General features: G+C 41.3%; 1 protein-coding gene across 1 annotated transcript in view; it reads right to left on the bottom strand.

Annotated features, from left to right (window-relative positions):
* LOC126235612 (splicing factor 3A subunit 2-like) overlaps positions 1-5,461 on the bottom strand; it is a 106,011-nt gene extending 100,550 nt beyond the window's left edge. The window contains exon 1 of the mRNA XM_049944324.1: positions 5,408-5,461. Coding sequence (XP_049800281.1) covers positions 5,408-5,461 — 54 coding nt within the window. The remainder of the gene's footprint in view (positions 1-5,407) is intronic.
* Positions 5,462-14,527: the final 9,066 nt, after the last annotated feature.

The following is a 14,527-nucleotide window of genomic DNA, read 5'->3' as shown; positions in this document are numbered from 1 at the left end:
TCGAACCGTCCTACTTCGCCTATATCGGTCGATCGTCCGCTCCAAGCTGGATTATGGGAGCTTCGTATACTCCTCTGCACGGCCATCCATCTTACGCCACCTCAACTCCATACAACATCCGGGTTTACGACTTGCGATCGGAGCGTTTTATACTAGTCCCGTCGAGAGTCTTCATGCTGACGCTGGCGAATTGCCACTCATCTACCGGCGCGATATACTGCTTTGTCGGTATGCCTGTCGGCTACTGGCAATGCCCGACCACCCGTCTTATCGTTCCTTTTTTGATGACTCTCTCGACAGTCAATACGGGTTGTATGTCTCTGCCCTGCTACCCCCTGGAGTTTGCTTTCGTCGCCTCCTTCAACACCTTAATTTTTCACTCCCTGCAACCTTTCGAGTGGGCGAGAGCCACACGCCACCTTGGCTCCAGGCTCAGGTTCGCATCCACCTTGACCTCTGCTCGCTCCCGAAGGAGGTTACCCCCGGTTCGGTCTACCACTCCTGTTTTGTCGAACTTCGTTCGAAGTTCATTAATATGACCTTCATTTATACAGATGGCTCTAAGACCAATGACGGGGTCGGTTGTTCTTTTATTGTCGGGGCACAAAGTTTCAAATACCGGCTCCATGGCCATTGTTCGGTCTTCACAGCTGAGCTCTTTGCCCTCTACCAGGCTGTTCTTTACATCTGCCGCCACCGACATTCTGGATATATCATCTGCTCCGATTCCCTGAGTGCTATCCAGAGCCTCAGTGATCCGTACCCGGTTCACCCTTTCGTGCACCGGATCCAACGCTCTCTTCAGCAGCTGGTGGACGTCGGTTCTCTGGTTAGCTGTATGTGGGTTCCTGGCCATGTCGGTATCCCCGGGAACGAAGCTGCAGATGCCGCGGCCAAGGCTGCGGTCCTCCAGCCTCGGACAGCTTGTTGTGTCCCTTCGTCAGATTGTAGCAGGGTCATTTGTCGGCGCATTTTATCATTGTGGCATGCCGATTGGGCTGCACTTACAGACAACAAGCTTCGGGCCTTAAAACCTCTTGCCGTGGCTTGGACGTCCTCCTCACGCCCTTCTCGGCGGGAGGAGGTAGTTTTGGCCCGGTTACGAATTGGACACTGCCGGTTCAGCCATCGCCATCTGCTGACGGCTGCGCCGGCGCCGTTCTGCCCATGTGGGCAATTGCTGACGGTCCGCCACATTTTAACGTCCTGTCCAGATTTTAGCACCCTGCGTCTTAATCTTGGCCTGCCCTGTACTGTAGAAGCCATTTTAGCAGATGACCCATGAGCAGCTACTCGCGTTCTTCATTTTATCAATTTGACAACCCTCTCAAAGGACATTTGATTATGCTGTTTTCTTTTTTAATCATATGCCTGTCAGTCTGTCTTTTATCATGTTTTCCGTTTCGTTGCTGTTTTAAACTTGACTCGCGGTGCATTCCTAATGTAGTCTGGGCGCTAATGACCGTTGAAGTTGTATGCCCTAAAACCACAAAAAAAAAAAAAAAAAAAAAAAAAAAAAAAAAAGTCTCTGGTATAATGGCTTCAGAAAGTCTGACTAGCATTCATCATGACATGCAGCCTCATTCTGCAACTAAATAATTTAGGGAGAAAAGACAATCCATCATTTTGTCTCCCCATTGACTGTGTCTAGCTTCAGCAGCATCCATATTCATTACTTGAATGTTGGCTTTGTTGTGTCCTTTTGTGATGTTAGTAACCGAAAATATCTCTTATGCCTCTCTTTGAGATTCTTTTGCTCACCATTAGCACCTTTGCGCAAAAGACACATTGTTTTGGAACTGAATTTTAATTGTTTGGCTCTCAAACTTGCAGGCTAAGATGATTCAGAGGACATTGAAAGATCCTGTCTGTTCAAATTGGCATTGATGATCTGGTGTGAGGTCTTTTTAATTTTTTTATTTGTTTACATTGAGTATGAATGAGAAGGGCATTTCCATCTCTTCTTACTCTACTAGCTTCAATGAGTGATAATATTCCTTCTTTGTCACTGTGGAAACACCATTACCTGCTCCATAAATTGTTTCATTACACAAAAAGAACCTAGTAAATGTAACACGCTCTACACTGTCAACATTTGCGTGAATTAAAATATTTATAGAACAACAGATGTATGACAATTAAACAAAACAAAAATTCTCAACTCTCAACAATGAATGTTTGAAGTGAACTGAAGATAAATGGAGTGAGTGAGAACCCCACTCCGCTTCACACAGTCTCTCAGAAGAAGCCATGTGATTGGCATTTGTTGTTCCTTGAAGGGCCTCCCCATTGTTAATGCATTCCCGTGCTTGAGGTATGGGCAACTTTGACAGCATCTCCATTGTTGATGAAAAGCAATGTGCCTCGAATCTTGCACCTCAAAAAACCAATATGTCGTCTTGAATACATATTTTCTTCCATTTGTGAATTACTATTGGTCCATTTAAATAGTCATTCTATGAAAAGTCACTTTCAGTATATGATTCCTAATGATATAGTAAAAGTTATAAATTTAAAAGAAGTTGTTTAAAGTGGAATAACATTTTGTCCATTTTAAAAGTGGTATTATTCATCATGATCACAAGTTAGAGCAGTTAAAATGCTACATGCTCGCTTGCAGAGGGGCATCGAACTTGAGCATACAGCATGGAATTTCAGTAATTTGGCTTTGTTGAAGACAAAATTGCAAATGTTTACATGAAATTGAATAAAATTTTATGCTCTAATACTTTGTCCATGACAATCTTTCTGAGAAACCATCTTGGGAGGCACTACAAACAAATGATTGACAAAAAGAAAGAGGTAAAAATGATTTCTTTTGAAAATAGATTTGCAGTAACACATGTCAGAAACCATTGGGAATCTGACAAACACATATATCTCATAGTAAATTTAATTAGCTTTCATGTTTGAACACTTTTTTTTACAATTCACTGTTTGCAAGACAAAAAAGAAAAAAATTCTCACTTCTAGCTCACCTCCCAAGGGTGGGAACTTGTATGCTTACCTCCTAACTGTCCCTAACAGTCAATAAGTCAAGAATTGTTGTATATTCTGTACACTCTACACTCCTTCTTTTGAGCACCCATTCACTGGACTACAACTGAATAGTTCATAGAAATGTGTGCCGTAAGGGAGTATCCAAATAGCCCATATAATGAAGCAGTTGTTGAAGCCATTTGTGTCGCAATGTGAACATTTGGCAGCTGGATGATCAATTTGCAGTATTCCACAGTTTGGTGGTAGCCACAGCCATCTATCTAAGTAGACAGTTGTGAGTAGACCTGTTGTGCCCATGTATGTGGCTGCTTTCACACATGGCCCTGTCCCATTACTGATGTGGCATCCACAGATGGTGGGGCTGTACAAAAGAGGTTTTTGACATTGAATGGTTGGCAACTGTCAAATTGGAGGCAGTGTTAGTGGTTGGTGCACTCGATACTGATGGACTTAATTGTGGAGCAGAGTGAGAAGTCGAGATCCACATCTCGGACAGTGGGGCTGTTATTTGAGGTGGACCGTGTGAAGCAAACTTTCAAACTGTCTCAAGTCCATCTTTATACAGGATTGCTGAGGAACTCCTGCAGCTCCTCAAGGCCTTAGATTCCAAATTCAGACACCAGAATCCACCTCCCCGTACCTCTTCAGTATAAAGTGTCGGACTGAAAACACCTTCATCTGTCTATATTTCAGATTATATTTTAATTATGCAATCAGTTCCGGCATTTCACTATACCATCTACATGCCGCCTGGCTGACGTGTGTGAAGAATCTGACCTCATGTGCAATCGAAAGAGAGGCCAGCATTCAGTAATTAGTATCTGTAGACTACTTTTTTAACAATGTGATCCCTTCATTGGTCAATCACAGATTCATGCACAATACTCAATTACACATTGATAGACAATCAAAATGTTAAAAAGGTAGTCTGGGGATACCAGTTGCTGAATGGTGTCTCCTATTTTGATTGGACCAGAGGTTGGATTCTTCTTACATGTTGATCAGGAGGCTTGAAATTGGTGTACTGAAATGGCGAAATTGGTCACATAAATAAAATAAAATCTGAAATATAGATGGCTGAAGGTATTTTAGAATTTGTTTTGTTTTGGCCTGGGAATAGGTGTTAAGTTCATGGAGGAAAGAGGAAAGATTGTCCTCTGATGTGAGTCGATCATGAAAATGCCATTACTGAATCTGAACCAGACAAGAGGTTTTATCTGTTGACTGGATGAGAAAGATTCCTCCAGAATGCCCAGAGATAAGATAACATATGATGGTGCCATGCAGAGTACCTATGGCAGTAGTATGGATTTGTTTGTTGATTTGGCCTTTGAAAGTGAAATAATTGTGGGTAAGGATGTGGTTGTCTAAAAGGAATAGGAAAGAGTAGTAGGCTTTGTGTCAGGAAGACATTGGGAATGATAGTGTTCCATGGTTGAATGGCCATTGGCAGGGAGATGTCAGTGTAAAAGAAAGTTACATCAACAGTGACCAGCAAAGGGTCTGGTTATAAAGGGACAGGAACTGTGGAGTGGCAGTGAAGGATGTGATCATTGTCTTGAATGTAGGATAGTAGGTTGCTTATATAATGTGGAGGTGTTAGCCAACAGAGAAACAAGTTGATTCTATAGTAGCACTGCACTCAGCCACAATGGGTGCCAAGTAAGGAGATCTATGGGATTGTTTTTGTGGTGTTTGTGGTGTTCGTGGAGTCACTGGTGTAAGGAGGGAGGTGGATTCAGGTGTCAGGTTTTGGGATGAAACTAAAGCCTCAAAAACCTGCTGGAGGTCTTGCAGGACTTCTAGACTAGGATCATGATTGTTGGGTTTGTGTACTGAGATTTCAAAAAGCTGACAGAGACCCTGAGCTAGGGTCACTGAGATTTCTGATCCTTAGTCTGTGGGAAGTATGATAAGGTTCAGATTGGTTTTCAAGTTATGAACTGCTGTGTGCTGCAGAGGAATGATGTTGGACTCGCTGAGACCAATTTAGGAAAGGAAGGTGTCATCAGGTTAGAAGTGAAAATTCCTGGAAATTACAATTCACACATTTGCTTTCTAAAATTGTGTTGGCACATAGTATCCCACTTAATGGGCTAACCATGAAAGTTGATACCTAAAGATTTTACCCATCCTACTGTAAGAGCCTTCACCTTTTCCAATTCCATCAGTCCCTCACCCTCAGCAGTCAGGTCCTTTGCAATGATGCACAGCTTGAACTATACTTGACAGCCCTCTACTATTTTCAAAACATCATTTTACTCAGTGACCCCAACTTCTAGAATGGCATCGGTGTAATAGAAACTCTTTCACTCAAACTGTTGGAAAAGTATTCCCCATTTGTCTTAGGCCTCTGTGTGACTTCCTAAAGCCAATAAAAAGCTTTAAAATGTGATCTGAGACTCACATCAACTTCTTGTAGCTCCTCAACAGTGCCTTGCTGTCTTACTCCATCTTCCATATCGACAAAAAGTTCCTTCACCCTCCATGAAACACATTACTCCTGAACACTCAGTCTGTAACATTCTTGTCAATCTTTCTGCTGCAGCTCTGATCTCTGTAGAAGTCTCAGTACTTTCTGAAGACCTCATCTTGCTCCAAAACTAATGTTAACCATGCTGGACCTTTGAAAGACCTTCTTTCCTTCACTTATTCTTTGCAGTGGAAACAGTTTTTTGCTAGGCATCTCACTGACACCAGCCATGGAAGACACTGTAGAGAACCTTGTTTACAGCAATTCTGTGCTCCCTCCAACTTTGATCCTCTACATTATCCACCCAATCCTCAGGTGATATGAAGTGTGATCAGAAAAAAAAACAGGGAATGTATTTTTTTGGCAGCAGCTGCTGATGTTACAACCATTTGATGTAATTTGTCCAATGGCCTGATCTGTTGTGACAGGCATTGTGACATTGACACACATTCTTAATTGTAAGTCAGCATCCAGAGAGGCTCCAGTTCACGGTGCCCCCTGTCAATTTGAACACTTTTGTCATGCCATGACTGGGCACTCTACTTCATGATTGATACCTGTCCAGGACTTGTGCAGATGTGCCAAGTGTTTAGTTTGGTGGCCTTTCTGATGACCTCTAAGTAACAGGTTGAGATCCTCCCTAAGTAACGTTGTAAGAATCATGTCGAGGGTAGTACCCTCTTCCATTAAGAAGAGAATGACACCATCTAACAGAGAAAGATGATGATTGAAATTGTACAAGATCCAAAAACGGCCAGACAGGTGTCCTGGCAGACAGTCAATCTGCCCTTGTCATACGTGCACACAACTTGTTTAAGCCCTGGCTCCGCAGCTACTGCAGGTGCAGTCCTGGAGCTCGTACACGGGAACTATCATGCATCTGTCTATAGCTGGAAACCCAACAAATCTTGCCAATCAAAGGATGTATGGAGCCCTAATGGGCACTCAAGGCAATGTATCAGCATTTGCATCCTGTGATGTGAGGTGGAAATTTCTTATTGACAAAAGCAATCCCTGATAGTGAAAGGCGATGAGTGGATGTGTCAGATAAAGCAGATGATGGGTTAAACAAGGAAACTGAAAGATTGACATGTGGCTAAGTGGAACTTCATTGCCATATTAGAATATGTGAATTTTTTTTGTGCATAAACTACTATAAGGGCATCTTTTTTGAGTTGCGAATAGTGATGCTGTGCTATGTTAAGTGTTTTGGATGCTTAAATGATGGGTTGCTCAGAGCCGTTTGCATGGCAATAGGGCAGAACAGCCACCACCTCATAGTAAGACTATAGATTTAGCAGGATGGAAAGTCGCAAGGTGAGGAACAGAGCATATTGTCATTAAATAAAACTTCCGGGCTGAATTTCTGTGGTCCATATATAAAACTGCTTCTCCTTCCTAATGTTTCATTGCCTACTGTGGGCAACATCTTCTGAGGTGACTCATCTCACAAGATGTTGCCCGCAGTAAGCAACGAAATGTCGGGAAGAAGAAGCAGTTTTATATGTCGACCACGGCAATTCAGCCCAGAAGTTTTAATTAATGAAGACGCTGGTCGTGAAAGCTTACATGTTATGATTAGAGCATAATATGTTACAAAGTTCCACAAAGGTGTGCTCACAAGTGAGAGACTGCTTAAAAGGAAAAACTTTATAAAGGAACTGGTGCAGAGGGTGTCCCAGAGTGGCTGCACCTGAAATGAACTGGTGATAGAATGCTTTCCTTCTGAGGAATGCCTGTAGTTCTCGCAAATTGGCCAGAACTGTAGAGCAGTGTCATGCTGTTTGGGGCTTGGACACTGTTTATGGAAATTTTGTGTCCAAGATTTACAGCAGAGGAAGGGGAAAATGTGGGTCAGTTGGATAACACTTCAGATGCTCTTAAAAATGTTAGAGAGAATGAAGCTTACGTAACTGTTCTTTAGTTGAAGTGCCTGTTACTGCAATATTGTGGGAACAGATGATGCAGTGAGCAACATTGACCATATGTTGCTCTGGTGAGCATTGAAAGTTTGCTGTGGGCTAGGTACTCTAAACATTTAATGTTCATATCAACTAAGACCAAACTGTGTGCTTACTTTGTGAAATTGTTTCACTGTGTCTTTTAATGGAACCTGCAAGGGAGACCGTACCCCAGTTAGTTTGGGAATAGGATTAGTGCAATTTTTGCAAGTAACTCATCAGCTCATAGCAGAAGGTATGTGTCAACAACAGGAGGTGACACACCTGTGTTTTTGATGATCATTAATGGAATAGCCACCTCATTTGTCTAAAGCAGTCGAATTATGCCTGGTGACTCAACAGATTCAGTTGTGCTCATTCATGTAAGGACATGAAAATATGCAGCCAAGCCAAATTGTTAGATTGATATGTGCTGTGAAGTTGTTCACACCGTAATCCCACAGAAAACAAATCCAAAAATTCAGAACACAATTAATCTAGGTCTTGATAAGGAACCAGATCTGACAAAAGATACATATTTTCATTAATAGAAAATTCAAAAGTAACAAAAGCATGGAACCCAAACAAATTTTCTGTGTCAGTATTATTAATAACCAAATACACATCTGCAGTCTGTTCAACCACGTAAGCTGTGGTGGACAAAAACTGAGTGAGAATTGGAATATGCTATTTGTTTGTAGCTTACCACATGGCATTTGATGGTTGCTGATGGTGGGAGACGATCTGTGTGTGGGTCTGAGAGCAGAGGAGCGAAACGGTTGATCTGGTGTTCAGTTTTGGAGATAATGGTTTCTGCAGCACAAAAACTTCAATAAAAAAATTCATTCTAACCTGCAGACAATAATGAAATAGAATGAATGTCGATGTCCATTTATATCAAGGAAGGCTGTGTGTGACAAATAGAAGCCATGTGGATTTTGTTATGCCACAACTCGCCATTTGGGGCATGGAGCCGCCTCAAGCTGCACGAAGTGAGAGGGATTTGTCCATAGTGGCACAGGGTCTCCTTCTCATCGTCAACAGGTTTATCCATCTCAGCTAGGCTTTCGGTTTGCGGGGCAGTGACTTCCACATCATCTGGTGAATTGGTGCCATGTGCTGAAGCAGTTCACTATATATGATGGTGATGTCGCCTGGCGCTTCGATTTTGGACGTTACTTAAGGAGAGTGACCAATGGTAAAACTTTCTCTGAGGACAAATCCTCACATTGCAGGGTTTTCTGATGAATTTCCTTATCAGGCATTAGCGAGACATTCACGTTGTGAACTATAAAGTCTGCATAAGATTCTTTGGAGCATTTAGTAACAAAGTGACATTTACAGCCCTCAAACCCTTCAGCTCTGCTATCTAATCCTGATAAGACTGATGTGACTGCCTGCATTACTGGTAAAACTCTACACAGGCAACACTGAAGTGGATGCGCTCATGACTATGAGATGACGACAAACTACCCATTTCATCAAAAGTGTGAGGCCAGTTTATTTAAAGCACAGCCATTGTTGCACACATGGCAGGAATCCACAACAATAACAAACCCTTAAGACTCTTTGTCCATTATCCTGAATTCAATGAGGTGTTGGTGTAGCCATTTTTCACAAATTTCGCTTCTTCAGCAGGGTCATCGTATGACTGACATAAACCATGGTTCGTGCACGTTTGATGGTGGAGCCAGAACCATCAATGTAGCCACTAGTTTTTCTGAGGTGGTTATAGTAAATTGCTGCTGCCAGACAAGTGGTAGAGGTACCACATTCATAGGTAACATACAAGAAGAAACAGTCACAGAAACTTTGTGGTTGAAATTTCTACTTGTTTCCACGTGTTGTCTAACTCCGAACACAATAAAAGGCGCAGCTGTTAGATACATTCTAGTTATTGAGTAAGGATGTGTCAGCATAAGTACAAGGTAGGTGGCTGTATGAGAAGCATTTGCCCAACAGAGGGAGCTGTCTTTTGGCTGCAGGCAATAGAGGTGCAGGCTCGAGATCAGTGGCCTCTGTCTGGGAACCAGAGCAGGTGAACAGTGCACTACTCAAATGAACGATAGTGGTGGTGGAGGTGTAGTTGTGGTGTCACCGCCAGACACCACACTTGCTAGGTGGTAGCTTAAATCGGCCGCGGTCCATTAGTACATGTCGGACCCGCGTGTCGCCACTGTCAGGATCGCAGACAGAGCGCCACCACAAGGCAGGTCTCGAGAGACGTACTAGCACTCGCACCAGTTGTACGACGTCTTTGCTAGCAACTACACTGACGAAGCCTTTCTCTCATTTGCCGAGAGACAGTTAGAATAGCCTTCAGCTAAGTTAATGGCTACGACCTAGCAAGGCGCCATTTGTACCATTGCATGTATCTCAAGATAGTCTCAGTTGTATCATCAAGAATGCTGTATACCAAAGGACGATATAAAAGTTAAGTGTTCTAGTAGCTACATTCTTTTCTTTATCACATTCATCACGTATCCTGTTCCAGACTTCACGCCAGTCGGCGTGTGTGTACGTGTGCCCTTTCGGCTACCCGTCTCTGTGGACTGGCTGCCTTGTCAGTCCACTACAGTAGTGATGCCTGGGTTTCTATGGACTTCATATACGATTTAATTCCATATGATTCACAATCTGGTTTCACCCCATGATCTGCGTACTCGTATTTTTCTGTTCCTGGTCAGAAATCTGTGTTTGGACTGCAAGATTTAAATGCATTGTAAGTAAATTGCTCATATTGACACTGTTCTCTTTTGCATTGGATTTTCATATTTTCTCATTTGTAATGGAAAATTCCACAAAGAGTACATTTTAGTAGAAATGAAGGTACAACAATCGAGCTTCTACTCCAATGAAAATTTCAAAGAAAATAATACATTCTATTAATAAATAGAGTTCCCAAAATTTAAAAAAAAAGTACCTAATTTGAGAGGATCACTCAGCAAAAAATTTGTACTTGTGAAGTGAGGTTCAATGTCCATGTTAAAATTTACATCTTATTGAGGTGTTAACTGAAAACAGATTTAAGAATTACACAAAAATGTAGGTTTAGTTGACACTTGGAACTGCAGTGGGGAACACTGTCTTTAGATTTTACTTGTCATTATTAATGTTATATTTTCCCCCTGTTATTTCTAATTATAAAAAGACACACACAATTCAAATTAAAAATGTTTAGTTGTGTTATAAAGCACAATTAAAATGAATAAAATTGCGTACTAATTGCAGCAACTCCTTGGATGGTTTATTTATTTGATGTACAGTATACCCAAACTTAACAAGAACTTGTTAGCAGATTGCTTTGTAGATATTATTAGCCTATTCCATAATACCTGTATGGTACCCACATGAAACTTAGGTATTAAATACCTTTCACTTTAATGGGAAGTTTGATTGTAAAAGTAGTTTTTGCCTCTACAATTTGGCATGTAGAAAAAAACCACTGTGCCTCATGAACTAAAACTTCGGCAAAGAATACACTAAAAGATACAGACATGTAAGAATATGTTATAAAAAACCAGAACAACTCTAGTATTAAATTCAAATATTTTTGAAGTCCCTCGATTGTGCAGAAGAGGCAACAACTTGCTTTCCCAGGTATGTCATTGGCTGTGTGACCTCCAGCAGGTGTGGGGTGAGGTGTGGCCCAGTGAACAGCAGCAGAGCATGCCACAGACTGTGTGTTGGAAAACCCATTAGGGCTAAATTCATTATTTTCATTCGACTTGGTTTGTGGAGCTGTGTTTTTGTGGGTAAACATTTCTAGGTGCTCCTGTATGTATAGGGTATGTCCTATTGGGGCTCTAGAAAACACTTCTGTGCTTCCTCTCAGATGACCCAGCTTAAGATTCTTGACTTGCCAGTGCATCTTTATGCACTGTCTCTCCAGTTGTAGCAGTGCTCCATAAACAGTGTCATGATTTTTTTTTCTCTTTTGGTGTCTTATAAAACTTGTCATAAGGGTTGCAGTTTATTTTGTACATTCTGAAGAACAGCATTTATTGCATTTATTTCCAGTTTTGTGGCATGTATCTCTAGGCAATATCCCTTCCCACATATTTGGGGATTTTTTTTGTAGATATTACAGTGAGTTTGTTCCTGAACTGAAACCTACACCATTACAACTGTAAATCAGATTTATGCTGCTGCAATGTTTGGCATCCAAAGAGTCACCTCATCTTGAGAAACTAATGTCATTATGAGCAAATACCCTCACTGGCATATGACAAATAAGTTAAATATTTAAGGTCCCACAAGAAATACAGTTGGATGCTCTCTCTGTATTGAGGAACACTCTGCTGATGCTCTATCACTGATGTTTTGCTGTGCAGATCCACTCTGCTGATCGCAGGGGCTGGTAGACTGTGAAACACTCGTTGAGGAATCCAGACTGTTCTGGGAGTAAGGTATCAGTGTCTGAAATGAATTATGAGCAACTGCATTCCAATATGTTAAATTCTGCATAACGAGGTAAGGAGAGCAATTGGAGTAGAACTTTGGTGAAAGAGCAGGACGTTTTGGAGTAAGGGAATGGTGATGAGTTGAGCTGACTTAAACAGAGAAGAAACAGGATAAATTAAGGTCGTGGTTGTATAGTCTCATAAGAAGGTAACAACAGAATGGGGAGGGTGTTCAAGAGGAGGAGCCATAATTCAATTGGGCCAAGGTATTTCTTGGTTGTATGATGCTCAGAATGCATTGAATGTCCCATCTTCACTGTGTTGAATGTCCATCTTGATTTTCTGTCCTCATTTGACTTACTCTTCTAATAATTTATAATACAATTGGATACATAAAAAGATCTACTATATAGAAAGTCTTTAAGTTGGCAAGCTTAGGTAGCCAATGGGCCTTCCTTGTGGAAGAAAGGTTGAAGGGAAAGAAAGTGAGGCCAAGGAAAAGAACTGGTGAGGTTTAGAAAAAAGGGATGGAGTTTGGAGAAGCTGGAACTCTTAATGCCGCAAATGGTCCCCCTTGTTTTGGACGACTTTGCAAATTGTACCACTTTTTGTACACCTCAACAGGCCTTCTCCATCACCTTTCTTCCTTCCCCTTCAACCCCTCTGCCGAGAGAGGAGCCACTGGCTCCCAAAGCTTGCAAACTGTAATACCCTCTATATGAGTGTTAGTGAGTAGATCTTTCATCTATTCAGTTGCATTATATTTTCAAAACCTGATAGTTTTCTTCTGACAAATGCCATTTTTTACTTATCATTTACTATGTGAATCTGAAACTAAAATTACATTGATTAGGCCATAATTTGAGGTTTACTCTCTTTGAACAGGCTAAACTGTTCTAGCATAGTTCTTTCACTGATTTCCAAGGAATTTTGCCAGCTTCAGCCAATATTGGCTTTTCATCCAGAAAGCAGATGCTTTGCTCCTCTAAGGATTCCTCACATGAGACTCAAATTACATTAGAATTATCCAGTCATCCGTGTCGAACAAGCACTGTTATTCCATTGAGTTAATGCAGGATCCACAATCTGTGGGGACAGGTCCTTCATTGTAGATTCAGTAGACCATTTGTCACTAGAGTATCACATACAGGTGCAAGACACTTGAGTAAAGTAATAGATAGCTGATTGAACCTCTGGTTCGCTAATCATATGTGGGGTGGCCTCCTCATACTTCCCTACCGGGTTATTATGATTCTCAGAGTTTGCAATGTAAGTTCATTTAACCATCCTCCCAGCATCATCTTCAACACTGGAAAGATGTGGACTTCTGCATTAGTTGCATAATGTCCCTGTTAACATCAGCCTTACATGATGCTGTTAATGTTTTGAGACAAAGTGTTATTGTCCCTACACATAGCTGCATAAACTTAAAATGTGTATTACGTATTATGCTGCTGAGAGAGCAACTGTGTTGGTTTTGCAACGTTACTTTCACGTTCTCGTCGGTACGGTACCAGAACGTTTAAGTTCTACCACTTTAAATATGGAAGATCCCCGATTTGGAATGTCAGAACTGTGCAGTAAGTAGTGGCAGGAACACCACCAAAAAATCACGCAGCACTAATACTCCAAACCATCAACTATTTTTCTCCGAATCATACAGTTTGGGGAAAAGCAGTGAGAATAATTACTTCTGGAAACCTTTTATCACACAAAGCCTGTTATAACAATGAACTGTTTTGCTTAGTAAAATGGCCGGCAGTCCAAATTGGGCACAGTGTCTACACAAAAGATGAAGTCAATTTTTGACACTGAATAAATAACTACTTTCACTTACTGCTGTCACTTGGCAGTAAGTATTATTAATCCCACTTTCTCTTACTTATGGAATTTATCACTATACTTCAGTAATTATTTAAAGAAGACACACATGTTTCAACAAAAAAATAAAAAAAATATAAACTTATAGCTATCATTCATATGACCAAAACCATTACTTAACACGACTAAATTTCATTTCTTTAGGACTGTTATTTGTTAATGTTTTACTAAAACCAATATTTGTCTGGCTTTCTTTGACATGGAGAAGCAACACGACCAATTACTGTTAAGATTGTTGCAGTTAAACAGTTATGTTACTTTACTTTCACAAATACTATTGAAAACTTATCCGCATGGTCACACAAAGCAGTGGCCCTGAAAGTGATACATGCAAACTTCAGAATTTAATAATGATTATCAGAATTTACTACCAAAACAGGCAGTCGAATGAGATATACTGAGTTGTTATCATGTAACCAGCTATTGTTTCTAAGAAAGTCAACACCTGTCTCCAGAATAAAGCAGCTCATTATTTGAGCTGGAACATACTGAAAGCTGACTGGGGACTTTACTCCTCCCTGGCGACCTTTCCGGACCACGATTTTCCCAGTTGTGACAGTCAGGTCGAATACCTCACGGCTGTTATCATCAATGCTGCCGAACGTTCCATTCCTCGTACTACTTCTTCTTCACGTCGCGTTTCCGTCCCCTGGTGGAACGAGGCTTGTAGGGACGCTATCTGTGCTCGACGACGTGCTTTACGCACCTTTCGCCGCCATCCTACGTTGGCGAATTGTATTGGATACAAACGATTCCGAGCCCAATGCCGTAGAGTCATCCAAGACAGCAAAAAAGCTTGTTGGGCCTCTTTCACCAGCTCCTTTAACAGT

This window comes from Schistocerca nitens, chromosome 2 (assembly GCF_023898315.1).
Source record: "Schistocerca nitens isolate TAMUIC-IGC-003100 chromosome 2, iqSchNite1.1, whole genome shotgun sequence".
Lineage (NCBI taxonomy): Eukaryota > Metazoa > Arthropoda > Insecta > Orthoptera > Acrididae > Schistocerca > Schistocerca nitens.
The sequence above is the reverse complement of the archived record's forward strand: the minus strand, read 5'-3'. Positions and strand labels throughout refer to the sequence as shown.